The sequence below is a fragment of the Danio aesculapii genome, chromosome 13, assembly GCF_903798145.1.
Source record: "Danio aesculapii chromosome 13, fDanAes4.1, whole genome shotgun sequence".
NCBI lineage: Eukaryota > Metazoa > Chordata > Actinopteri > Cypriniformes > Danionidae > Danio > Danio aesculapii.
This window is the reverse complement of record NC_079447.1, coordinates 13,152,915-13,180,768: the sequence shown is the minus strand read 5'-3', so window position 1 is coordinate 13,180,768 and position 27,854 is coordinate 13,152,915. Positions and strand designations below refer to the sequence as shown.

General features: G+C 34.9%; 1 protein-coding gene across 1 annotated transcript in view; it reads right to left on the bottom strand.

Annotated features, from left to right (window-relative positions):
• crtac1b (cartilage acidic protein 1b) overlaps window positions 1–20,219 on the bottom strand; it is a 50,659-nt gene extending 30,440 nt beyond the window's left edge. The window contains exons 1-4 of the mRNA XM_056471104.1: window positions 20,175–20,219; window positions 14,394–14,593; window positions 12,140–12,336; window positions 11,912–12,048 (exon numbers count right to left, since the gene is read on the bottom strand). Of these exons, the coding sequence (XP_056327079.1) occupies window positions 11,912–12,048; window positions 12,140–12,336; window positions 14,394–14,593; window positions 20,175–20,219 (579 nt within the window). The remainder of the gene's footprint in view (window positions 1–11,911; window positions 12,049–12,139; window positions 12,337–14,393; window positions 14,594–20,174) is intronic.
• Between the last annotated feature and the right edge of the window lie 7,635 nt (window positions 20,220–27,854).

The window sequence follows — 27,854 nt, the reverse complement described above, 5'->3', positions numbered from 1 at the left end:
AGGAGCATAATAGGTCTCCTTTAATCATTTTCATTACATGTTAATCAATCAGCACAAATTAATTATTAATTACAGCAGATTGTGATATCTTTTTGAAATAAAATAGTTATGTCCGATTCACTTTCTCAATGTGCTCAATATATTGTCAAAGGCCACATTGTTTTTGATAGTTTGTTTATTTGTTGACTTCCAAAGAAGAGTAACCATTGACTTTATAAATGATTTTCAGGTGATTAATATATAACCCAGGGCTACGGTTTCAGCTAAAATTCTTCATTAAAGTTCTACAGAAGAGTACAATGTCACCTACATCTTGGTAGTAAATAGAAAGAAGTAAATATAAGTAGTAAAATAAATATTTTATAACTTTATTTTACTTGAAGGTTATGTCATTATTTCAACAGCGCCATTACCACAACTTAATTAAAATTGTCTTATGCAATTTCAGTCTAAAAGTCACATTCCAAGCTAAGCCTAATTTCATTTACACAAATTTATTGTCCGCATACGTTTACCTTGTTTCACGTAGATTTTTCACACACAAAATGTCTCATATTTCATCTCAATCATCTCAAAGCACTGCTTTCTCCTGAGTAAACAAGTACACTAACTTTATTGGGGGCAATAAAATAAAAAGCTCTATTAAACTGTGAGAGGTGGCGGACATGACTTGTAATTTTTGGAAAATCTAATATACAGCATGTCATTTTCTCACAGTAAATATACTGAAAGGATTTATGTTCATAATCAAAAAGTAATTAACAGTTTCACGATACTGAATACAAGTCAAATATGTACAGTGCCCCCAATTGATTTTGGCACTCTTGGTAAATAAAAGCTAACAAGGCTGTGAAAAATGTTTTTATTATTTAACCTTTTGATTGATCGATCTTTCTATTTATCCATCCATCTGTTGTAAATGTATATACACCACAATTATTGGCACCCCATTTATTTTTTACGTATATTGCGTATATTCCCATTATTATTATTATTTCGCTTTTTAGTACATCTTGGTGACTAGAAACATGGAATCATTTAACTACACGAGGAAACACTTAAACCAAACTTAAACAATCATCAAAATGAATTAGAGTAAAGAACATAGCTGTGATTTATAGAAAATTGTTGTTGAGCTTCAAAACAGGTACAGTAAAGGGCTGTGAAAAAAAAAAAGTACGAATAAATGAAAGAATAGCATTTCCACTACTAGGCCAATAATAGAGTCAACACAGGCTCATTCTAAAAATGTACACTCGTATATGTTTCTGGAATGCACGAATAATGTAGCCAGAGCTACGTATGGCTGCACTTCATCTTTAAAATGAACACTACTAGATGGTATGACGCAAACGACAGTTTCTGTTTCCTTTCGTGCTACCAGCTGACCGCTTACTTCTATTACCTCCACACCTCCCCTTTCCTCCATTTTTCTAAATTGCTTTTGAAAACGCTGTCGATTGGGTTTAGGGAAGAGTGTGGGTGAGGGTTTAAATGAGACACTGCTCGCTGCAGAGCCACTTGAGCTCCAGCGAGGGGGAGCTTGAGCTCTCGCTCCTCCTCCTATAAGCTGTAAATGTTAATGTGTACATCCAACCAACCCCTAACCCCTACCCCCAGTGACATCATTTATAGAAGAAGCGCAAGGAAGGAGGAGCTGGAGCTCAAGCTCCCCCTTGCTGGAGCTCAGCCTTGCCCAATTGGCTCTGCAGTGAGCACCACTTGGTTTCAATCGGTCAGTCAGTTGGTCGAAAACAGCCCTCGGCAGAGAAATTTGCGATCGCAAAAAGCGTACACAGCAGCCTCTGGCGCATCCGCAAAAACTAAAACTACAAAAAAAAAAAAAAAAAAAAAAAAAAAAAACATACCTCCTGCATGTAATTCGCACTGTCCAGAAATGTATGCAGGGGTACGTACCCAAAATAAGCCTGGGTTGAATAAAGTAATTCTAGTCACCTAAAAGTGTTGAATCATCCTGGAAGAGTATGTGTGTTTATATATGTCAGAATGACGGTTTGAGTGGTCAGAAAACTTTTTAAGAATCACAGTTGAAGAACTCCAGAAGTTAGTCGAGTCTGGGTCAGAACTACAATCTCCAAAATCACAAAACTACAATCCGGTGGCACCTATGTCAGCACAAACAGTTTAAGGGTATAAAGAAAAACAACTCTAATTCAAAAACAACTGCAAACATCTTTTTTTGTTGTTTTTGGTAATATTGAGCAAATAAAGAGTGCAATATTATTTTAGTGCACTGCACAGTATGTAGTATATTACTCTCTGATTGAAGCTTAAAACTACAGTATTAAATTTAAATAAAATAAAAAAGTAGCGTCCAATATACAAAATTATCTTTGTCTATAGAAAAAGGCATCAAAACTACTTTTTAAATCCTGGCTTTCTGAATAATCTAGCAGTTTGCATTTAGAGAGAATTAGACACAATCTTTCTTGGCTTCAAAGCCACCTGGAAACCCTTTTTTAATTATCTGTCAAATGTCAAGGACTACAGTTTTAAGGTATGACCCTGTCATTGTTTGCAAGATTACCATTTTGCCTGTGCCCATTGGCCTAGAAATAGGTGTAAAACATTGTTAACTTATGTATAAACTGGAGGAACTGATGTAACGATGGTTTTAAAATCCTTTTTTTTTGCCTCGTCTTTTCTGTCTTTATAGTTGTTGTTGCTTTTTGTTTTGCTCTGTTGCTTTAAAGCGGTGGTTCACTACAATTTCATATTTTAAACTTTGGTTGATGTGTAATGTAGCTGTGTGAACATAAACAACATCTCTGAATGTAATATGTTCAAAGTTCAATGCAAAGTGAGACATTATCTTTTACAGAGTTAGCTTAGCAAAGCCTGCAGCGAACAAAGTTTGGGAACTACAAAAAAAATACCAGTTCGAGCCGATCCGGGAATAACAGCACATTATGTTAGCTGACCAATCAGAGCCCTTCGTAGGAACTAGGAAATATGACAGTTGTTTTCATGTTAGCCGAGTTACAGTATACAGTTGAAGTTAGAATTATTAGCCCCGCCTGAATTATTAGCCCCCCTGTTTATTTTTTTCCCAATTCCTGTTTAAGGGAGAGCAGATTTTTTTCCAACACATTTCTAAACATTATAGTTTTAATAAATCATTTGTAATAACTGATTTGTTTTATCTTTGCCATGATGACAGTAAATAATATTTACTAGATATTTTTAAGACACTTCTATACAGCTTAAAGTGACATTTAAAGGCTTAAGTAGGTTAATTAGGTTAACTATGCATGTTAGGGTAATTAGGCAAGTTATTGTATAATGATGGTTTGTTCTGTAGATAGCTTAAAAAATAGCTTAAGGGGGCTAATAATTTTGACCTTAAAATGGGTTTATAAAAAAAAAAATTAAAACTGCTTTTATTCTAGCCAAAATAAAACAAATAAAACTTTCTCCAGAAGAAAAAAATATTATCAGACATACTGTGAAAAATCCTTGCTCTGTTAAACCTAATTTGGGAAATATTTAAAAAAGAAAAAAAAATTAAAAGGGGGGCTAATAATTCTGACTTCAACTGTATAATCAAAGTAAGATATATGAACAAATAATGTGAATTTCTAAAATTGAAACATGAGCAATTGAAACACAACCAAGCCTTAAAAATGCATTCTGGGCCACGCCTTTAAGGTCAAAAGGAAAATAAAATAATCAAAAAAATTAAAAAGTAGCAAATAAAGTAAAAGTTTCCAACCTATTCTTTATGTGATCTTGATAGAAGATAAAAGAAATCAATTGAAGCAGTCATACACATACAGTAGCACGAACACACACATGCTCTCACACAGTACACACACACACATACATTTCAGCTGCCTCCCCTTGGATATTAATTTCACACCCCATTATCAGAAAGCTTCCCCGTGGACATGAAGTCAGTGAAGTAGCCAAGCAAATGAACTTACGCACACAGTTTCAATAAAGACACCCACCATCCAACAGCATGGAAATGGTGAAATAAAGAAATATATACATAAGTATATAAATATCAGCAGCTCGTGACCAGAATCCTAATGAGGCACAACAATGAAAATGTCAAACGCTCTCTGGTTTCTACATAACCGCCACTTCAGGTCACAAAATACAGATTAAAGCATAATGGAGTTAAAAAACACAGAATGCATTAGCAGCTTAGGCTTTAATGTCATGATTTACATGGTTTTCATGCTCTGTTTATCAATATTAACAGAAACATTGCCAAACAACGTTTTATTTCTTAGAGCAAATTTAACCTAATATGAGGTGAGGTTCAAAACTATGGGTTGGAAGGTTGGTGTAAAAGTGTAATGACCTTCCACTCAAAAAAACTCTATTAATTTCACAGAACATTTTATTGCAGATTATGGATGACGGGTAATATGGTAAGGTACAGTGGTAAAGTGTATAAGATAAAATTAAGATAAGATAAATCCCAGCACAGGTTGGAGCTGGAAGGGCATACGCTGTGTAAAAACATATGCCGGATAAGTTGGCGGTTCATTCCACTGTGGCGACCCCTGATGAATATAGGGACTAAGCTAAAGGAAAATTAGTCAGTAAATGAATGTTGCAGGTTTTCATGGGGTACCTCTAAACTCTAATAAACAAATTTTATTTTAAAACTGTCAAATATTGCTTTAATGGTTTTTAAGTACGATTTGGAGAGAAGGCGGTTAATGCAGGTAATCAGTAAGCGAGTGTGAAGCCTGATCCGTCTGCCTTCAGAAACAGCCTCATCTGTCTTCCTGTCCACTTTGAAGAGACAAATGACAGTGATTCAGTTTCAAGGAGAGAAAACATCGCATTTGAATATTAATGTCTAGCTGAAGCTGAAGGAAATAAACAGGGGTCATTCTTCAAGTAATGAATTAAGCTTTAAGACACAGGTATCTTTAATTTATTTTTACATACATTTTTATGATTAAAAAGAAATGTATGTGTACGTTAAAGTAACAACAGTTTAAATATTAAATAGATTCACTATTTATGCTACTACATGGATATAAATGTTATTTATGCCCCAATGCATTTGTATGATATCAGAATGTGGTTTTATTACTTGTTTTGTTTGTCCCGTATGTTTTTCAATTCTCAAATGCCTTTTGGGCTTATAATAAACTTTCATTTATTCATTTTTCTTTGGCTTAGTCCCTTTATTAATCAGGGATTGCCACAGCGGAATGAACCACCAACTTTTCCAGCATATGTTTTACGCAGCGGATGCCCTTCAAGCTGCAACCCGGTACTGGGAAACATCCATACACACTTATTTAAACTCATACACTACAGCCAATTTATTTTGTTCAATTCACTTAGCACATGTCTTTGGACTGTGGGGGAAACCGGAGCAAACACAGGGAGAGCATGCAAACTCCACACAGAAATGCCAACTGACCCAGCTGGGAATCGAACCAGTGACCTTCTTGCTGTGAGGTAAGAGTGCTAACCACTGAGCCACCCTATAATAAACTTAAACTGTTAAAAAATACATACACATTTACAAAAATGTGATGTATTCATAGTTTATATTAAAACAACTCTCTTTTTCAACATTATGGGTTCTGATTTCTCAGAAATGATTTGTTCTACAACACTATTTAACTATAATTCTGAGTAATGTATTATTAATTGAATGAAAACATTAAATAATTTGGTTTAAATACACTGGAAACAAATGATCCATTGAGTTTACAATATTTAAGGTAACAGGTTGCAAGCAATTTAAATGGGCTGAATTTAAACAAACTAATTAAATTTATATATATATGTATATATGTATATATATATATATGTATATATGTATATATATATATATATATATATATATATATACACACACACATATATATATATATATATATATATATATATATATATATATATACACACACATATATATATATACACACATACAGTTGAAGTCAGAATTATGAGCCCCCCAATTTCTGTTTAACAAAGAGAAGATTTTTTTTCAACACATTTCTAAACATAATAGTTTTAATAACTCATTTCTAATAACTGATTTATTTTATCTTTGCCATGATGACAAGAAAAATATCTAGTAAAATATTATTCAAAGACACTTCTATACAGCTTAAAGTGACATTTAAAGGCTTAACTAGGTTAATTAGGTTAACTATGCAGGTTAGGGTAATTAGGCAAGTTATTGTATAACAGTGGTTTATTCTGTAGACAGTTGAAAAAATATATAGCTTAAAGCGGCTAATAATTTTGACCTTAAAATGGTGTTTAAAACAATAAAAACTGCTTTTATTCTGGCTGAAAATATTGTCAGACATGCTGTGAAAATTTCCTTGCTCTGTTAAACATCATTTGGGAAATATTTAAAAAAGAAAAACATATTCAAAGATGGGCTAATAATTCTGACTTCAACTTTAATAGGTTCCTATTAGCCCATTAACAAACTCTAATGCTAAATAAATAATGTTTTAATTCAGAATTATAAGGTGTACGACTGAAATTCCCTCAAAAAAAAGATTTTTGCTGCTTGTTCAAACTACTTATTTAAAATGAGCTAAATTAACACATTTCTTAAGTTTTTTTTTTGGAAAACTTAATTGTTTTATGTTCAATCCCCTTAAATTTGCAAAAACAATTAAGTTAACTTAATTTGTGGGCTGCGCGGTGGTGCAGCTGGTTTAAGCCTCAGCTGGGTCAGTTGGCATTTCTGTGTGGAGTTTGCATGTTCTCCCCGTGTTTGCATGGGTTTCCTCCGGGTGGTCCGGTTTCCCCCACAATCCAAAGACGTGCAGTACAGGTGTATTGGGTTAGCTAAATTGTCTGTAGTGTATGAGTGTGAATGAGAGTATGTGTGTTTCCCAGTGATGGATTGCAGCTGGAAGGGCATCCACTGCGTAAAACATATGCTGGATAAGTTAGTGGTTCATTCCGCTGTGGCGACCCCTGATAAATAAAGGGACTAAGCCGAAAAGAAAATGAATGAATGACTAATTGATTTGTGTTGGTACAACATGAAGGAAACCAGCATTTTTAAAGTCTAAAATCATCCACATCAGCAGTTAAATGCTTTCAACAATTTTCAACACAAGGCATCTCTTTGGAGATCGACTTCTGCATGGCATCCTGTGGCAGTGCTATTTATTTTAAATATTTTTTTATTTTCATTTAGTTATCTATTGAATTACTTTGCTTCCCAATTCAATTCCATGGACCTGGTTTTTGTTTTGTTTCTCTCCAAACCATTACGAGCCTGATCCTAAATCATGTAAATCATAAAATCATTGATGAAATACTTTTAAGCATCCCCGTCTCACTATCATCGGCCTAGTCAAATGACTGCGGGTGCAAAAAATCCATTTCAATCCCTCGCTGCTCTTCCTCCAGGATTACTGAGCATCCTTCACCGCTGACTGCTTCGCAAAACAGCACGAGGCCCACAGTAATTGCAGAAATATGCTGTTCAGCTTATTGTGTTTTGGACTAAATACAAATCATTGGCACGTCTGGCCATTCATCATGGCGTCTGGGTTTAGTAAAGCGCGGTCAGACGGCGGGAGTTCTGATAACCTCCGTGCGAAGAGACAAATTAAGGCTACACTTCCCACCTAATATGTCTCCTTACAAAAAGAAACAAATGAGCCTTTGAGTTTTCTAATTATCACAGCACATGATTCGGTGTCAGAGACAAATATTGCGCTGGAAATGAATACTTATATTGGCTGGCTGCGGGAGGCAGGACTGCACGCTGATGGCGGACGGTAAATGATGATGATGGTGGCCGGAGAGGATTTTGAGGGGATTTTTTGTGAGGGTGAAATGGCTTGTAAACAATCACTTGACACACTCGAGAAGTCAGTTTCACTTACATTCAACACTGCTCTTAGGATGTTCTGTTGATAATCGATAGACCTATATCCTAAGCTGGATACAATGTATTCACATCTTCCTGTTCCTATATAGGCTGTGTTGAAAAGAATTTACATGATTTTCATTCATTTGCGAGGGGAAAATATGTATTTAACATGTCACCATTTTTCTCAGTAAACATATTTCTAAAAGGTGCCATTGACTTGACATTTTCCCTGGATGTTGGTAACAACCTAAGAAATCCTGATATGCAAAAAAACTAACTAATTAGTTTATAAATGAAGTTATGTGTAATAAAATTAGATGACACAAGGAAAAAATATTGAACACATGAAGAAAGGGAGGTGTAGAAAGCCAATGAAAGGCCAGACAGCAGCTGAAATCTCTCAGTAGTTCTTCAGCAACCCTCTGCCCTTCATCAATGTAAATTAATATTTGCTGCTTCAGTCCAACATCTACATTACCAGGATGATGAAGATGAAACCAGAGTGGCCATTTCAGCAAGACAATGATCAAACACAGCCAAGGAAACTCTCAAATGGTTTCAAAGACAGAAAATCAAGCTGTAGAATGGCCAGACCAATCACCTGACTCGAATCCAATAGAAAATACAAATTAAAGATCAGATTTGATAGACGAGACCCACAGAACCATCAAGATTTTTACACTTTACACTGAAGCCTGTCAAAAAAATAAATAAATCACAACTGAGCAATTCATGTGACTTAATTTCCCATATGAGAATTAAAAGCCATCACCACAAAAGCCTTTTATATAAAGTATTAAATCCATTTCAGTAGTTCAGTACTTTCTCCTTGTGTTATTCCATTGCTATTACACATATATAATTTTTCAGATTTTTTTTTGTTTTGTTTTATTTTCATGTTTGTCTTCTGATTGGGGTGACAGTGGGCTGAATCCAAATCTGGTTTAATTCCATGTCAACAGCTCCTTTAGAAGTATTATTCAGAGGAAACATGATCTACTCAATACTAATTTTTCCCACTGTATACCACATGAGCAGTTCTAAAAAGAATAATAATTTCATACACACCACTCAAGAAGAGCAGTTTCTAGTCTCTGTAATATTTTAGAGTTGAACAAAACCAAGAAAAGTTCACTACAACTGATGTTTCCCCGTTAAAAAAAACAGGCTACACATTTGTTTTAGCCAGCCCAATTTCATAAGGAACAAAACTGTTTTACATGAAGTCAGAAAAGTGGCTACACTGTAAAACAATATCTGTAAATTATCAGTTTTGTGATTCACACGTGTTTTTCATTTATTTATGGTTGTGAATGGCATTATGGGATGTTGATCTCTGCTCTGTCGACTTTTGATGTTGAAATTCAACTCTACAGTTTAATAAAGTGAAATAATATTATGTATAAGAAATAATAAATAGAGTCTGTAAACTAACAGAAAATTTACTGGCAGTTTATTACAAGGTTTTTGTAGCATAATATACGACACCAACCCAGACAATATATCACTTTAGACTGTTAAAATGTTGATAAGTCACTTTTTCAAGGTTAAAAGTTTTTGGAGGAAAGATCAAGGTCTCATAATGTATTTAAAAATACATATACATATACACATACACATACACATATATACATACATACATACATACTCCACATCCATACACACCCATTCACACACATACACTATGGAAGATTAGTTTATCCAATTTAGCTATAGCACATGACTTTGGAGGAAACCCACGCGAACATAGAGAGAAAATACAAACTCCACACAGAAATTCCAACTGACCCAGCTGGGTCGAAAATAAAAACATGAATCACAAAAATACAGAAAGCTGCAAATTTAGTGATATTTTTTTAGTGTTCTGCATAAGAATTCAGACAATTTTGCTTGAATGAAAATGCATGATTTTTAAAAAGTGGTGTGCCACCAAAACCCACAACTAACCCTATCCCTACCCTCATAAAAATTGTAAAAAAAAAAATCATATGAATAAAAAAAAAAAAACTACAAATAGCTAATAAAAATGAAGCTTTTTCAAACATCTTAAATCAAGATGCATTTACTAGATGGCAAATAACACACACTTTTTTAAAATATGAAGTAAAAGTAATGTTACATTATAAACACAAAAACCGCTATAATATACAGAACTTAAATTTCCTACTCGAAAACAATGTCTAAAATGCCACTTGAACAATACATTGAGGTCGGAGGTGGGAGATTTCACTGATGAAATTCCCAGATCTGAATGCGTCTAGAATGTTTCAAAAGACAAAGTAACTCATTTGGAACTAGACACTGGAACTGTCTTGGTGAATAAAAAGGGGTATAGAAACTCCATCTAAGCAAAAACAAACACTCACTTTTAGGAACACATCTCTTCCTTACTGCACACTAATCTCAGAGACTGAAATGACTGTCATGAAAGCAACAAGTACTTCTCATCAATCTCATTAATATTTATAAGACAGTGACACACTGGATCACATCACTTCCGGTGACATCAACACGGTGCAGATTTCAAACAGCACACAAAACCTCAAAATCAACCAGTGTTCTCCTACAGTTAAAATGAACCAATGCTAACATTGTCTTCTATAATGTGCAACACAAATACCTCAGTTAAAATCTCAAAAAAATCTAATTCAGTAAAGTGTTTATGATCCTTTAACAGTTATTTGCTTGGTTTGGTGTCAAACACACTGCATGTCATTTTGTTTTTACTATTATTATTATTATGCCATGATTCCAAGTTTAAGACCAACAGAAAGAGCCATGCCCTGAAAACATGACAAATATACTGATGAACATAATTTGGTTAAGTTTGGCTTCGGAAATCATTTAACCCATTAATGAAATAGAAATCCTGATCTTAGATGATCCGTGAGATTTTGTGGCTTAACATTGCACATAATTATTCCTTTTTGTACTTGGTTTTTACAGAAGATAGTGTTTGTGTTATTGAGATTTCCCATATAGAAATCAGATGTATGGCAATATATGGAAATTACATACATGACATACAGGTTTATTAGGGGTGTCAAATTAATTGTTTCTTCGGTGCACCACAATGCATACGCGGACAATTCGGTATTGGTTCAGTAATAATTATAACCGGTTATTATGTACTGACGTCATTTACCTCATATGCGCTATGTCGCGGTAGCTTACTATGGCGAGGGAGGCGAGCGCGAGTATTTACAAAGCTCCAACTACTTAAAAACATAGAAACTGTGCACAATTTCACTGCGTGTGTGTTTGCTGGACAGTCTTTCACTGACACTGAACAGCAGAAGCCCTTATTTCACTGCGATTAGGAGAATGAAAGTAAACTCATTTGGCCCATTTGACCTGCTGGCGTGACTTTTCCTCTCCTCTCGGCTGTTACAGCGATTCTTCTGCATACAGACACGAGCGCGTGTCCGCAAAGTTTTCACCGCGTCTATCATGGATCAGCTGTGATCGCCGCTGTCGTTTATCAACGTTTATCATCGGTGAACAGCGCCAGAGCGTTAGAGCCAATCGCAGCCCTTTCTGTTGAGCGCGTGACCAATCATAGGGGTGTAATAAAAAACTTTCTTAGAAAGCCAGCAGGATATTTATATTAGTTTATTGTCTGTAAATGTAATTGGTCTGTGCATGTACTTGAGTTTTTAAAGGTACAGTTTATATATCTGACTGTTTGTATTAAAGGACAAAATTGTATTACAAATAATATATAAATATATTTATACATTTTAACACAAGAACTGCTGTGCTGAGATGTTAAATATCAAATTGTGTATGGAAAGCATCGTCAATGCAAAAAGATATCGAATTGAACCGAATCGATGGCATAATAATCGTAACCGAACCCAACCGTGAGACCAGTGTAGGTTCACACCTCTAAAGTTTATGTTTGGTTTTCTCATATATCATGTGTAAAATCTGTCATACATGCAAAAATATGGCAAAATATATGTTTATATATTGGCATATATAAGATTTCAGTATGGGTTTACTTTGGGATGAAGAAGCAAAAGCTATCATTCAATATAAAAATGTAAATGCTGTTACCTTTCTGTCCACACATGCGACAGAGCGGCCAGCCACACGATTAGCAACGTCTCTGTGTTCATTTACGTCATCATTCAGCAAATCCTCATACCGGCCATTACGAAACTTAAAGAGCTTGTCAGTGTACGTCGCTCTCCCTGGATGAAATGACAGAAACAATTACATGAAACTAAAATCCATTTACTGTAGCATTTGCTTCAGTGCCTTGTTTGTGAAACCGTTTCATACCTGAAAAGGCATTATTAGTGTTGAGGACGTAAATTTCCTCCCTGCCGTCACCATCTATGTCACATGCTGTCACTCCAATGGCATTGCCCTGTCGGTCTCTGAGAGCGTAATATGGAGAACTGCGATTGTCGACTGCAATGTTGACAAGCCTCTTCTTAAACTTGTCATACTTCAACACCAGATTTGGCCCATTGTAGCTAAAGAGGGGGGAAAAAAGTACATATAAGTTTATACATAACACATGTAAGGCATTTAAAGCAAACTAACACAGTCCACATATTTTAATCAATTATTATATTAAAATGCAATATTTAAATTCATTTTCCACAGCAGAATGAACCTCCAACTATTCTGGCATATGTTTTATGCAGCGGATGCCTTTCCAGCCGCAACCTAGTATTGGGAAATGGCTAAGATTACATTATTCATTCATTTATTTTAATTTTAGCTTAGTCCCTTTATTAATCTGGGGTCGCCACAGCGGAATGAACCACCAACTTATCCAGCATATGTTTTATGCAGCGGATGTACCGCACGTCTTTGGACTGTGGGGAGTAGGCATGTAACGATAACCGTTTTTAAGGTATACAGCGGTTTGGAAAAGTCAAGGTTTTAAAACTGCCAAAATCTTTCGTTCCTAAACTATGTGTAACATTTTTTATTTGTTTTAGGAAAACAGTATCTCCAGCAGAAAAGATATCCAAAGATGCCATTTTAAATTGTAAAGAAATCAAGGATTCATTTTCATTATTTAGCCTGACATGTTCACTGCTTCAAAATATTATAAATCTTTCAAAAAAAATAAAATATATTGTTTTCAAAGGGGAAAAAGTTTTAGTTTTTTTTACACAGACATTTAAAAAAATATATATTTTAGAGCAGTAATAACAATACTGTGAAACCGTGATATTTTTATCCAAGGTTATCATACCGTCAGAATCGTATACCCATGCCTAGTGGAGAGTGCCCGGACAAAAAAAAAACACGCAAACACGGGGAGAACATGCCAACTCCACAATGCCCCAACCAGCAACCTTCTTGCTGTGAGGCGAGTGTGCTACCCGCTTTGCCACATTGATGCCAAGATTACTATTATTTTTATTATTTTTTAAAAATGTTTATATATATATATATATATATATATATATATATATATATATATATATATATATATATATATATATATATATATATATATATATATATATATATATATATATATATATATATAGCAAATATATATATATATATATATATATATATATATATATATATATATATATAGTCAGCTTATTTTGAACTAGTATGTGTGCATTTTCCGACCAAGTTTAGCAATACCAGTGATTTTGACATTGTGAGGATTTTTTTTGTGCCCATGAGTAAAATGACTAATACAGAATTAAGTTTTTTTTTTTAAATACTTCATTCAATACTACAACTGCAGATTGTTTCCTGTGAGGGTTGGGCTTTGGGGTAGGGTTGGGGTAAGAGGACAAAATCAATAGAGTAGAAAAATCATTACGTCAATGAAAACTCCTCATGAAACATGAAAAACCAAATTGTATGTGTGTGTGTGTGTGTGTGTGTTTCTTCCTTTTGACATAATTGTTATTAGACTAATACTTAAAACCCAAAAACATAACGCTAATGGGGTAGAAACAATTTTAATAGGCCCATATATTCTCTGAAATCCTAACTCAAATAAAAAACATGCCTTCAGGGAGTACTGAATAACCAGAATCCATTTATTTGTCTCCTGTTTCGAACAAGGCACGTCCTTGTTGGTGCATTTCACTGACCTGCAATCCCACAATTCAACCTCGGCTGTCATTTAATAGAAGGAAAAACAAATTCTGGCTTCCCTAGAGATACAATTCTGTCAGTTGCACTTAATTTCAATCTTGAGTGCAATTCAAACCAAACACTGAGCTCTCCAAACACATCAATTTTCATCAACACAAATCCACCAAGATCCAAATCATATCACAAATGGTTTACAAATACGCCCAATTAATTGCTTTGACATTTCTCTTTCTACTAGAAATATTATTTTCGAGTACAAAACTGATGTAATGTTGGCTAGCATATATTTTCTGTCATTATTACAAACATTTAAGTTGATTCAAACAGCACAAAACCACCACACACTTTAACTTTATGACACTGAAGTATTTTATGTCAAAAAAATGCACCACTTCTTCATTATTCTGCTGAAAACAATGCATGCAATCTATCAGAAGTCAGGAACACTCACCCTGACACAAACATCTCCAGATCTCCGTCTCCATCCACATCAGTGACAGCAACACCGTAGTTGAGCTGCGTTGGATTATTTTCATAGTCGGGAGGGAAAACACTCTGAGTTACTGAGGTAAACATGGGTTCAGTCCGCTGACCCCAGGACAGTCCTGACACACCCACAGTGAGCAGTAACATCCACGCCAACATTGCCATCTGTGAAATTCAGCAAGTTTTCAAGAAAAGAAACAATCACTCTGTGGAATGAAACAACAGATACTGTACTTACCTCCTGATCTGTGAAAAAACTCTTTATGACTCATTCAAGTGAGAGGAACTGTAAAACACCATGAACCGAGCCGCGCTGTGGAGAAATCCCACTTTCCCTGACTTTTAGAAGACTGAACGGCTTTCTACAGTGTTAAGAGGCAATTACCTTCCCAGCATTACACTCACAGTACTGAGACATAAATACAGAGACTGCAGACATGTGACAGCTCAGAATGGACCAAATTAAGACCTGAAAGCAGAAGCCATTTCACTGCACATGAGACAAGCATTTAAGATGGCAAAATCCATATGTGGCGGAAAAATATGACACAGTCTTTCTAATGATCTATCTATCTATCTATCTATCTATCTATCTATCTATCTATCTATCTATCTATCTATCTATCTATCTATCTATCTATCTATCTATCTATCTATCTGTCTGTCTGTCTGTCTATCTATTTCTCTTTACAATAACAGTACTAATATGCAAACTAAACGTTACTTTATTATGAACTAATGATGATTTAAGGCATGCAATAATCATGTACTACGTCATGTGTGAATAATGGCTACCTTAATTACTCGTTAGAACATGTTTGTTATTTAATGTATTTATTAACACTTTAGTTTTAGCTTAATGTAACTAATGTGAACTCATGACTTGTTAATGTATATTCTTGTCATGACTTTACTTGGAGGAAAACATTATCATTAACAAATTTTTAACTAGTAAAGTGTCTTGTGTTTAAACCTAACAGTTATGACATAACACATCCATTTAGTGTGTAATTAAAGACATTAACTCATCATTAGTCCATGATAAAGTAAAGTTATTCATGTACTGTTATTATAAAGTATTAACTATTCATCCACCCATCCATGCATCCATCTATCCATCTATCCATCTATCTAAAAACTGTTCATTGTAATTTCATTCATAGCAAATGGGACATGTAAACATAAGGCCTTACTTACCTTAGTCTAAACCTCGTAATAAAACCTTATGTTATGCAAAACTTTTGCTATTTATTTCTATTTTTACAGTGGAATCCATCATTTACACAATAAGACCAAACTTTATCTATGCAATAAAGTTAATCTATGCAATGAAAGTGATATTCGTTATATTTTATCTTCACAATACAAGGGTGTAAATATGGACCACAAAACCAATCATTCTTGGAAATTGAGATTTATATATGATTTGACAGCTTAATAAATAAGTTAACTGAATATATAGTTAGAGCTGGACAGTGTTTGGTCAAGATAAAACTATTAAAAAATTTGGTATCTGAGGGTTCAAAAAAATCTTAACATTGAGAACACCACCATTAATGCTGTTTGAATTATGTTCTTAGAAATTCATATTACCAAACAAAAATTAAGCTTTAATTTATTTTTTCATATTTTGTCACATATTTCCTTTAGATGTACAGTAGATTTCAAAAACCATTGTTATTAGCAACACCGGTGGCCATTGAGTGAACTGCAGTCTGCAACTTATTGTTCACGCTCACACTTTGCACAAAAGAAACATGATTGATTCTTTAATTATAATTAACTAAAAAATACTTTTGAATATATGCTGCAAGCTTTTCTCTCAACAAAAACATAACACACAAGAAAATGACAAACAGCTCTAAAGAAAGCATCTTTACAAATAAAGGTGAATTGAATTGAATTGAATTGAATTGATCATAGTGATATAGACACGTTTTAACAAGCTCTGAATATCACCACTATCATGTTGACAAAGAAGGCAAGTAAAATACATGGTTACAAACGTTTGATTATAAAGTACATTTGTGACAGAGACTATATAGTTCATGGCTATGCAAAAATATAATTTAAATGAATCCCTTTTCTGTGTACAATACACATGACATTACAGTATAGAATAACTCTTTTGGCATAATCACGAATATTGTATAATTACATACATAAACAGTTTGACAGCAAAACTGTCAAAACTCTTCAAGTACTGCTAAAATTACTAAAGGCTTTCATTGAGATTCTTCATACATTAAGCTGCTCACACATTGCAATAAATAAATATTTAAACTTGGGGAACATTCCACTTTTTTGAAAACTGGCTCATTTTGCAACTCCTCCAGAAAGTTACTAAGACTGACAGAAAATTAACAGTAGCCTACCATGGCTGCAGCAGGTGCAGTAATATTAAATAGACATGCCATCAATATAACCAACCAAGTTTCCTAGCTGGATATGATTTTCAGGCACCGTGTAATATAATTGCGCCTGCTGCAGCCATGGTATGGCAGCAAAGCATGGGATTAGAATCCTGCCAAATGTACTGCGGTCACAGAACAAAAAATAATATGTGTAAATCAAAAAAATTATATCACGTGTAAAATAAAATAAATCACCACACTGACATTGTCTGCCAAACTAACACAGAGCAGCCATGAGTTACATTGGACTGACGTCAACTGTTGACACAACTATCAATCTCAACTAGTGGACCAATGATGACACTGAAGCCCATGATTTAAATGAAATACGAATTGCATCTTTTGGAAATGCAAGCATAGAATGTGGGAACAAGCGTGAAGGGGAAAAGAGCGTAAGCACACAAAACATTCAAATATGCGCAGAAAATAGTTTGTTTGCAACTGAGAAAACTTTGAATTAAGGTTTCTTCAAATTTCAAAATTCACGCTCATGATCTTTCGGTATCCAACCTTGTTTTTTCTTATTCTGCATTTAGTTGTTGCATTTGCGCGCTATAATTTTACAAGCTACTTACATTTTTTGATTTACACTTATTATTCAAACCGCGACCGTGATTCATTCGGCAGGGTTTTGATCCGATAGCAAAGTTTCTTGATTATAGAGTATAGTTCCGAGCCATATTAGCCTAGAAAATAGCAACATTTAATTTTCTGTCAGTCTTAGAACACAATGTAATTATCGAAACTCAGGATGCGAGATGCTAATGGTCTAATCCGATTCAATGGTCTATGCTAAGCTAAGCTAAAAGTGGTCCTGGCAGACCTGGCAACACAATCTCATGGCAATTCGTAACTTTTTGATTAAGTGACCTAATTCGTATGAATTTGTATGATCTCATTCACACAGTTTCCTACAATTTGCTCATCATCCAATGATGGTTGGGTTTAGGTGCCATGCTTCCTTTTTAAAATCGTACATTTTCGTACAAATGTGTAACAAATAAGACTAGTAACCATTTATTCAGTCAGTAGAGGGAGCCCTTGCCCGAATTCTGATTGCTAGTATCTGCTGATCTCCTTACAGAGCGTTTCCTATTGTTTTGTATTCCCTTTCTGTTATGACCATTGTGCCTGTTTTTTGACAACTGCTTTTTTTTTTGATGACTCATTTTTCCTTGACTGCCTTATTGGAGTGACTTATTAATCTGAATTTTGCCCGATTAACTGGCTATGATTCAGTCTTGTGATTGGGATTTGTTTGCTGAGAAATATTAAACAACTTGCACTTGGATCTACTTTGTCTCCATGTCGTCACCACTGCCGTTCTCACAGAATTAGCCACTAAACTGACAAACCGTAAAATAGTTAAATTTCCATGTGAGATCAGGCTGGACCTGGAGATAGGTTGAATGGATTCATAAATAGTAAACCTCAACTGCTTAGGGGAGTTTCAAAATAGCCTATTTTCAAAAAATAAAAGTGAAATGTTGCTTTAATTATAGCACAATGCAACACATCCCATAATTCACAAATAAAACACCATACGAAAAAAATCAATAAGGAAAATTCCTCCATGTTACCACAGTTCACACAACAGCATTTGTGCAGTATCTGGCAAATAATAAAAGCAGAGATGACATGCTCAAGCTGCTGAAAAACACAAAGAGAAGAGATGATGTGTGTATGTGTTTGCAGTAATGATTTCTCAAAATATGCATGTCCCTACTCCACTAATCAACCCATTGAACTCTAACATCAAAGCAGTGTAATTAATTTAGATTAAGGTTGTCTTAATATATGCTCCTCTGTTTGAGATGAAAGTGTAATCAAACCACTCAAATAAGTATTGTATTAGTGATATTACCGGACCAAAGGTTCGGGCACAGTGGTAATTTGAGCGCTGATGACAGAAATGTACATATTCAGACTGATTAAAGGCCTCAGCAGAGGTTGTCACTTTGTTCTTTCCTGTCCTATATTACTAACATTACCACTTTTATTTTAATAACCCAGTGCAGCAAAACACCCGGGGCAGAAACAGTAAAAGCAGAGTAAACATGTCATTTTATTGTAATTTATTTGGTGTTTATAGCTTTACCACTCTGAATGGCTGGATAAGGGCAGTGGAACACCAATGCTGCGAGAGTACCGTATGTACCGTATCTGTCATCATAATATGATGATGTAAAAGCTTCTCGGATGAGGTGAGGGCTGGACGTGTTCCAAACTAAAAAGTCTTCACAGCTACGGGGTCATAAATTTAGACATAGACAGCACAGGAACCACAAGAAGAGGTGAATCTGTCCTTGCACCAGCTCTGCATCTCGAGGAGGCGGTTGGACTAGAAATGATGCCATCAGCTTCATCTCACTGCAGTTATCACACAACACACTTACTCACTGCAGTTGCAACAGAGATGTTAGATGATGTGCATCATGATGAAGAAAATTGCACTGTAAAACGATCAAAGTTTGTAATATCTCTCTTATTTTAAATTATATATATATATATATATATATATATATATATATATATATATATATATATATATATATATATATATATATATATATATATATATATACACACATATACCCACAGTGTGAAATAGTAAACACTTTATGTTTTTTTTTCCTGTGACCTTCACCTCATAAATTATATTTATTCTCATCTTGAGTGTGTGTTCATGCATTTCTGGTCTCTGATCGGACTGCGACAAACACCAGCACAGTAAGTCAGTCATACATCTCTCTTCTTATGACACAAAACTGCTTTATATTAAACTACTCGTCCTTAACTATAAAATAGGTAGAAAACATCAAGATCTCTATGAAGGAGATGGAGGTGTCTTTAACTTAAAATAATAATAAAAAAAGTTTTAATATGTAGTTTGTCTGAAATTTAAACCAAACTAATTTAAAAAATAACATTTTCTCTAATTATTTACATACATATTATAGGCTAAATATGATGATCATCAAAGCATGCATGCATGAAAAGCAAAGCAAAGCACTATACATAATTTACTTACAGATCAAAAGCAGAACAAATAACAAACACTTGTTTGTGGTTTCGTATTTGTTTATGAAGTCTTTTAAATCCGAAGAGCAGATGCGAACTAAACAAATACGAACTAAATAAACAAAACCAAGACAAAGGAAAAACAACCAGGAACCTTTATCTGATCTCCCGAATATTTATCAATATCACTTATCACATCTCATCCGATCGGCTAAGAACGTTTAATTAGACGCGCGCCGAAAGATCAGATCAAAGCAGCCGCTTTAACTTCAAAGACACGCTGCGGCAGATATAAAAGCACCGCTACTTACATGAAAGAAAGTCCAGCGCCGCTCATCAGTGATTGCCCTCCTCATAGATTAAGAGATTCCCTGTGGACCTTGAGTATGTCTCGTAGTGATTTTACACAACTTCCCAAGAATTTGCTTTATGAAATCAGCTGTGTAAGAATCTATCCAATCACAAGCTTCTGCGGTGAATATTTAAAAGAGGCAGCCAATGACTGTACTGGAGGGCGGAGATATGACTGCAGAATCACGCTTACCTGAGACTTCCTACTCGATAATTCATAAGCACGGCTCAGAAGAAAGATTTAGTGACATGATCTTGAATCTTTTCAATCAAAATACACACAAAAGAATAATAATATAATTGAACTTGTGGTTAAATAATGTGTTAGTTTGAGAAATGAGTTATCTTACATTATGTGCGTTCTACCATATACTTTAAATGTACTTTCTTAATTAAAATACTGATTGCCAGTCTGATGATCGTTTAACCATTTTATAGGAACATTTCATGGATCCGTGGCATTTATAGTAAAGTGAGGGCTCATCTACTGTATTGAGACGTTGGCAGAAGTTCATATCCCTTTAGTTATTTTTTCCACACATAACTAAGGTTCATATCAGCATAACCTCTTCCAGACACAGAAAATCTCACGCTTCAACTTTAAATCTGTTAAATACAGCTATACGGTAAATGCATCTTTCGAAATAAATTAATGTTTTCACAGTAAAATCTGCAATCCATAAATATCAAAACATGGTTTCCAAAAAAGGCCATTATTCACTGTAAAAATAATGCAGGGTTGTCCCAACACATACCGTTTAATTTAGCTTAATTGTTTTTACAAATTTAAGTTGATTGACCATAAAACAATTGTCATCCCCCAAAAAGCCTCAAGATTTGTGTTGATTTAGCTCATTATAAATAAGTAGTTTGAACGAGCAGCAAAAACATTTCTTCACCAAGAAAAAAAAATGTTAAGATATTAATGCCCACATTTACATGTCAGTGAAAATTGGCCTGCCTAGTCACAGTGAGGTAGGACGAATAAAGAGCACAGATAGGCCTATATGTCATTAATACAGTGCAGTCATTAACATAAGAGAGATTTGTGGTAATCTGACTGTACATTTTCCCTCTTAAACACAGCTACTTACTAAATAATGAATACATGGACATGAAATATTGATTTGGTGTTATTTTACTGCAGTCTAAAAAATACTCAGATTTTGGCATAAATTTGGCTCAGCAGGCATTCATCCAGCTCTGGCATACAGCATGTGGGCCAAACATGGCCCTGGTTTGGCAGAGGTGGCAACGTCTTTAAGGTGGCACACAGCACTTGGGCCAGATGTAAAATGTAGTATTTGGCCCAGATGTTATTAATTGATATGTGGGCAATGTAAGTGGCCTATCTTGACCCACAGCTAAAATACATTTTTATTATTTTTAAATTAAGATAAAAATTCAAGAAAAAGCACGCCCATATCATGCCTAAAGCACAATGATTTATGGGTTTATCAATTTCATTGCAGTCGTGACACCAACATATCTGGCCCAGTTCAGGCTCAGTTATGGGTTATTTACTTGGCCCAGATATGGTCTATGTTTGGCCCTTATCCGGAAGCCAGACTTGGTCCAACCGTAATTTACTCTGGCATGTGGCCCAAGCACAAGCTGATTGTGTACGCCAGAGCTGGATGGTCCGCCAACTTATCCACTTATCCACTTATCCAGTTGGCGGTCCATATATATGTTTTACGCAGTAGATGCGCCCTTCCAGCTGCAACCTAGCACTGGGAAACATCCATACACACTCATTCACACACATGCACTACGGACAATTTAACTTACCTAATTCACCTGAAATGCATGTTTTTTGGACTACCCAGAGGAAACCCACGCGAACACGGGGAGAACATGCAAACAGGGAGAACTTGCACAGAAATGCCAACTGACCCAACTGGGGCTCGAACCAGCTACCTTCTTGCTGTGAGGCGATTGTGCTACCTACTGCGCCACCATGCTGCCCCTGTGAAAGTTCTGATGATGGTAAATGTCAACAAACAGGGCAGAAAATGCTCTACACATGTATAAATAATGATTTCTAAAAAAATCATTTTGTGCAAAAAAAAGGTTTTGTGCAGGAAAATCAAGAAAGAACCATTTTGGATTCCTGAAAAACCCTTTCGGTGAACAGTTCTTAAAATTAACTAGTTTTTAATTTCGAAGAACATTTTAATGGTATGCAACTTTACAAGAATTAAGTTCCAAGAACGTTCGCCCTCATGAAACCAAGAATTTAATTTTTAAGAGCTGTAACTGCATGGGGAGAAGATAAAAACTGCCAAATACTGTAGAAAATATTGGTTATTTAGATTCATGGAGAGCTGTGCAGTAAATTAATCTTTAAATAATTGAAGAGTACACAATGGAAAAGACACTTGCAATGCCACTTGCACATCCTCCTAAAAGATTTCACCCTAATAGGAAAAAGAAGCCAGAGCTTCCACAGTCCACAGTAATTTCCAACAGTTGAGATTGTGTGGCATATTTTAGGCTAACAGCTAGCATGAAATATCACAGATGTTCTTACAAACAAATCTGGTATAAAATACAAAAATAAGATGTCATTCTAATAGCATTTTAAAGTGATACAGTTTTGCTTTTACCCTAATTAAAAGCTCCACTTCTCACCAAAATGGAAGCCCTCAAATTTAAAACAACACAAACATTTTTCACAATTAAATACACTAAATACAACACAATTAAACACTTTTGCCATCCTACCTAAACACACATCTAGATAGAATGTATCCTATAAGTACCCTCCAAAGGGTACTTTAGAGTGACAGTATCCACAATATTAAAGTGTTATTTAGCATTTTTTCTGCATCCAGTCCTACAAAAAGCATGCTGGGAAATAAATCAACACAGTTTCAGTTTATCCCTATATTATAAAATTACCTTTATAATAAAACACAGTTGGTTTAAATAAGATTATATTTTACAAATTGTTTAAATGGATCCACACAACTGCATCACACAGAACTTCTTAACTCATTAAACTTAATTTAACGCTCCAGATGTCCTGTCTTTCTTTGCATTTCATTGTTCATTTATTGCCTCTAGACTTTGACCACCACAGCATCATCTGACACATGTGGAGACCTGTTCGGTCTAGAGGAACCTCTGAACCCCAAGTAGAAATGATCCACAATGGCTCGGTCAACCTTGAACGAAGCCATTTACCTCTGTGAAGACACCTGATGTGATCCCATCGCCAATAAAATTCTAAATTAGATCATGGTGAATGGATGCATAGCTATCACCCTTGCCTCACACTTGTGCCCCATTTGACCTTGGCTAAAAAAATTCTTCACTGCTATTTTGATTTTACACTGAGGATTTCTTTTTTGCTCCATTATGATTTGTTCTCTGTAGATTTGCATGCATTTGGGATTTGGAGAAGAGAAAAACATCTGCTTTGGATCTTACATTCAGTTTGGTCTTTAGCAAATCCATGCATCACCTTCCTCTGACGGCACAATACAAAGTCCTTGGCAGATTCTCATGGGCTTTCAGTGGACCAACAGCTGATGGATGCCATCATGTGTGCTGCTCTCCCTAAACACACCATCATCCTTGGCTCTCATAATGTGTGACATTACAAACCTTATCTATACACCATTTTATACATTTTGACTGATGTGAACTATAACAATGGTTCTTACATATTTCCTGTTTTACATGTTTAATTTTCATAGCTTCCTAGACACAAAATGGTCCACATATTGAAAAATAATGTTATGATAGCTGTTTTAACGTAAACGTGGAGTCATTCAGGTTCTTGGGCATCACTATCTCTCAGGACTTGAAGTGGGACACTCACATTGACTCCATTGTCAAAAAAGCTCAACAGAGGCTGTACTTTCTTCATCAGCTGAGGAAGTTCAACCTCCCAAAGGAGCTGCTGAAACAGTTCTATACCTCCATCATTGAATCATTCATCTGCACATCAATAACTGTCTGGTTCAGCTCAGCTACTAAATATGATCTCCAAAGACTACGTCAAATGGTTCGAACTGCTGAACGAATCACTGGTACAACCCATCCTAGTCTTCAAGAACTGTACTTATCCAGAGCGAGCAAAAGGGCTGCCAAAATCACTTTGGACCCCTCACACCCAGCACCTCTTTAAACTTTTAACTTCTGGTCTACCCTACAGAGCACTGCGCACCAGAACAGCCCGACACAGAAACAGTTTTATCCCTCAGGCAATCCATCTCATGAACACTTAATAATTGTGGAACAAACATCACTACTTGCTATACATTTTATACACTTATTTAACAACACACTTTACATGCCAATTTGCACATAACAGCTGCACATATAACGTTGTATATAGTAATATAGCTGTACATACACTTGTCAATTTGTATATTTGCATTCACTACTTACTTATATATTTTTAAATATATGTATTATCTGTTTTTTGTCCTGTCTCTGTAATTCTGTTGCACTGTAGAAGCTCTGTCACGAAAACAAATTCCTAGTATGTGTGAACATACCTGGCAATAAAGCTCTATCTGATTCTGATTCTAAAGGTATGATTAAATTGCCAGTTTGCCAATTTACAGTTATGAAATACTTTGACAACATGCTGGAAATGTTCATGGGCCGATGACATGAACACATTGAAATTGTCTTTATGGATCCTAATAAAAATGACAACAAAATGAGGCTCACAGAACTCAAACCAGAAAATGTGCAAACCACTGGGTTTCTTAGTGCACTTAATCATGGTTCTGAGTTTATTTATTCTTATTTTGACCCTTTTCCTCAAAATTGCAATTTTATGTTCTGCAAACTAAAAACTATATATTTAACAATTTATGCACTGTGTTGTTAATTTCTTGCAATCCTATCTTTTTTTTCTTAGAATTGCAATTTTATTCTCCATAACTGGCTAGTTTATATGCAGTCTCACATTTGTATATCTCCCAACTCATTTTTATTGTTATTATATATTTTCCACAATTACTATTTGAGAATTCAGACATTTAATTTCAACTTTAAACTAGCTAAAACAATAATAAAACTCAGTCACTCTTATAGTGAAAATAAAAGTTCACTCACAACTAGAGAGGAGAAAAATCAAAACTGGGAGTGAAAAAGTAACAATTACATTTTTATTCAGAATCATTAATACATTTATATGAATTATATTTTCCCTCAAAATTGCAGATTTATTTCTTGAGTGTATATTTGGTCTTGAAATTCAGACTTTATCACAATTCTGATTGTCTATCTATCTGTTGATGTCTGTAAAATGGACTGCACTGCAAATCTGACTATTTCTTTATTTACTTTATTTCTCATCCATCTTTCGGAGTCTCTGTGGTCATTAAAAATCCTAGGATGTCCTTCAAAAAAGTAGGGGTTTAACCACGGCATCCTGGTCAAATTTGTCCACTGGCCTCTGTCCATCATGGCCTCCTAACATCACCAAATCATAATTGGCTTCATCAGTCTGTTTCCTCTCCCCCAATCAGCTGGTGTATGGTCTGGCGCAATATGGCTGCCATTGCATCATCCAGGTGGATGCCATTGCATCATCATATAGATGGTGGTGAATGAAGAGATTCCCCCAATGTGTAAGGTGAGTGTTGATTTAAGATGAATCAAACTAACACTCTATGAGTCTATTGAACTTATATTATGTTAAACTGACTTAAAACAGCTTGTGTACCTTATAAAAATTAAGTTATAACACGAATAACTTGATTTAATAAACTACAATGAACTAAAAACATATGCTGTCACAACTAACTGATCATATAATTTTTTTACAGAGTACAAGCGTCCATAATCTTTCATTTGCTAAATATTTTGTACACTGTAAAACCAAACAGTCAACTTTATCAAATGAAACGAGTGTAGTTAACTCATAATTGACTGAAAGTATAGTTCTACTCATTTGAAAAGAGTTTTGAACTCAGTGTTGAAGGTAATGAGTTAATTAAATACATTATTACTTCAACTTACGGGTAGCAAGTTCACAGTACTCATATAGATTAGTTTTTAAACTCAAATGGTTTATTACAATCGGTTTCCTCAAACGGTTTGAATTACCCTAACTTACTGGGTTTTACAGTACTCAGTTGGTTTAAGTTCTCTTCATTAATTTGGTTTTACTGTGTTCAAATTGCTTCATTTACTCAAACTGATTAAGTTTACAGTAATCATTAGCATTAGTTTTTGAACTTAAATGGTTTGTTGCAATCAGTTTCCTCAAACGGTTTGAGTTACCATAACTTTTTGAATTTTGCAGTGTATTTCCTCACAAAATGCTATTAGTGCCCCTAAAATACTTGACCATATTAATACAACCAATTTGAACTACTTTTATGGTGTTTTTGTTAGCAAGGGTTGCCAGATATTCTTTAAAAAAACATCTTTACATAATATTACATAGAAGACAGAAAGTCATATAGGTTTGCAAAGATAATGACACACATAATGAGTGTGCAAATGATGACAATTTTCAGTAGTTGGCTCACCTTGCTTGCCCTTGCTTAATGTAAAATCACTGATTACATTCGTATCTTAAAGGCTTTCAAGCATCTCTAAAGTGGACCATCCTGTGAAATGAGAAATGCCCTTTAATTGCCAAATAGAGGGGAGAAAACTCCAAAAATGGCATTAGACGTGTTTTTATTACTTATTTCTGTCTCTCGCTCTAATATTTAATCTGCTCGCATGCCCATTTTTTCTCTTTCTCTGTCTAAACACCATCATTCACTGCTTTAATTTAAAGTATGAATATGTGATTTATTTTCCGATGGCATGGAGCATAAATCTGCTTTGCGGTGTGATAACAGAGGTGATGTCCCCTATATTGATCACAAGCTTAATAGTGTTTGTTCTTTATAGCTGATCTCAGGAAATAAGGAGGAATATACAGTTTTGAACAAGGGTTTCTAGCAGAGACTCCAACAATACAGAGTTTCTCCGTAAGCGCTAGTTTAATATATGATGGTGTGGTGAGGCATTCACAGAGAGGTGACTGGTTTGAAATAACAAATGCGTTCAGAAATAATAGAATAAAAAGAAAAGACTCCAACTAATATCTACATGTGTTGTATTTAATAATAAAGCTGTGAAGTTCAGTTGAAGTTGTTGTTGATTTACTTGTTAATCATTCATTCTCCTTCGGCTTAGTCCCTTTATTCATAATGGGTTGCCACAGAGGAATGAACCTCCAACTTATCCAGACACATGTTTTATACATTGGATGCCCTTCCAGCTGCAACCCAGTAATGAGGAACATCCATGCACACACACTACAGCCTATTTAGTTTATTCAATTCACCTATACTGCATGTCTTTGGACTGTGTAGGAAACCGGAGCACCCAGAGAAAACCCACAAGAACACGGGGAGAACATGCAAACTCCATACAGAAATGCCATCTTACCCAGCCGGGACTCAAACCAGCAACCTTCTTGCTGTAAGGTGACAGTGCTAACCATTGAGCCTCCACGTCGCCCTATTTGTTAATGAAATCAAATCACCATTCAATTGTTCTTGATTTATTAAAAAAATGGAATCACTGATTTATAATGCTCCATTTTTTCTCCTCGTTTAAATACTCTATAAACAGCAGTTACGATATTTATTTCCCTTATACTCGATTTC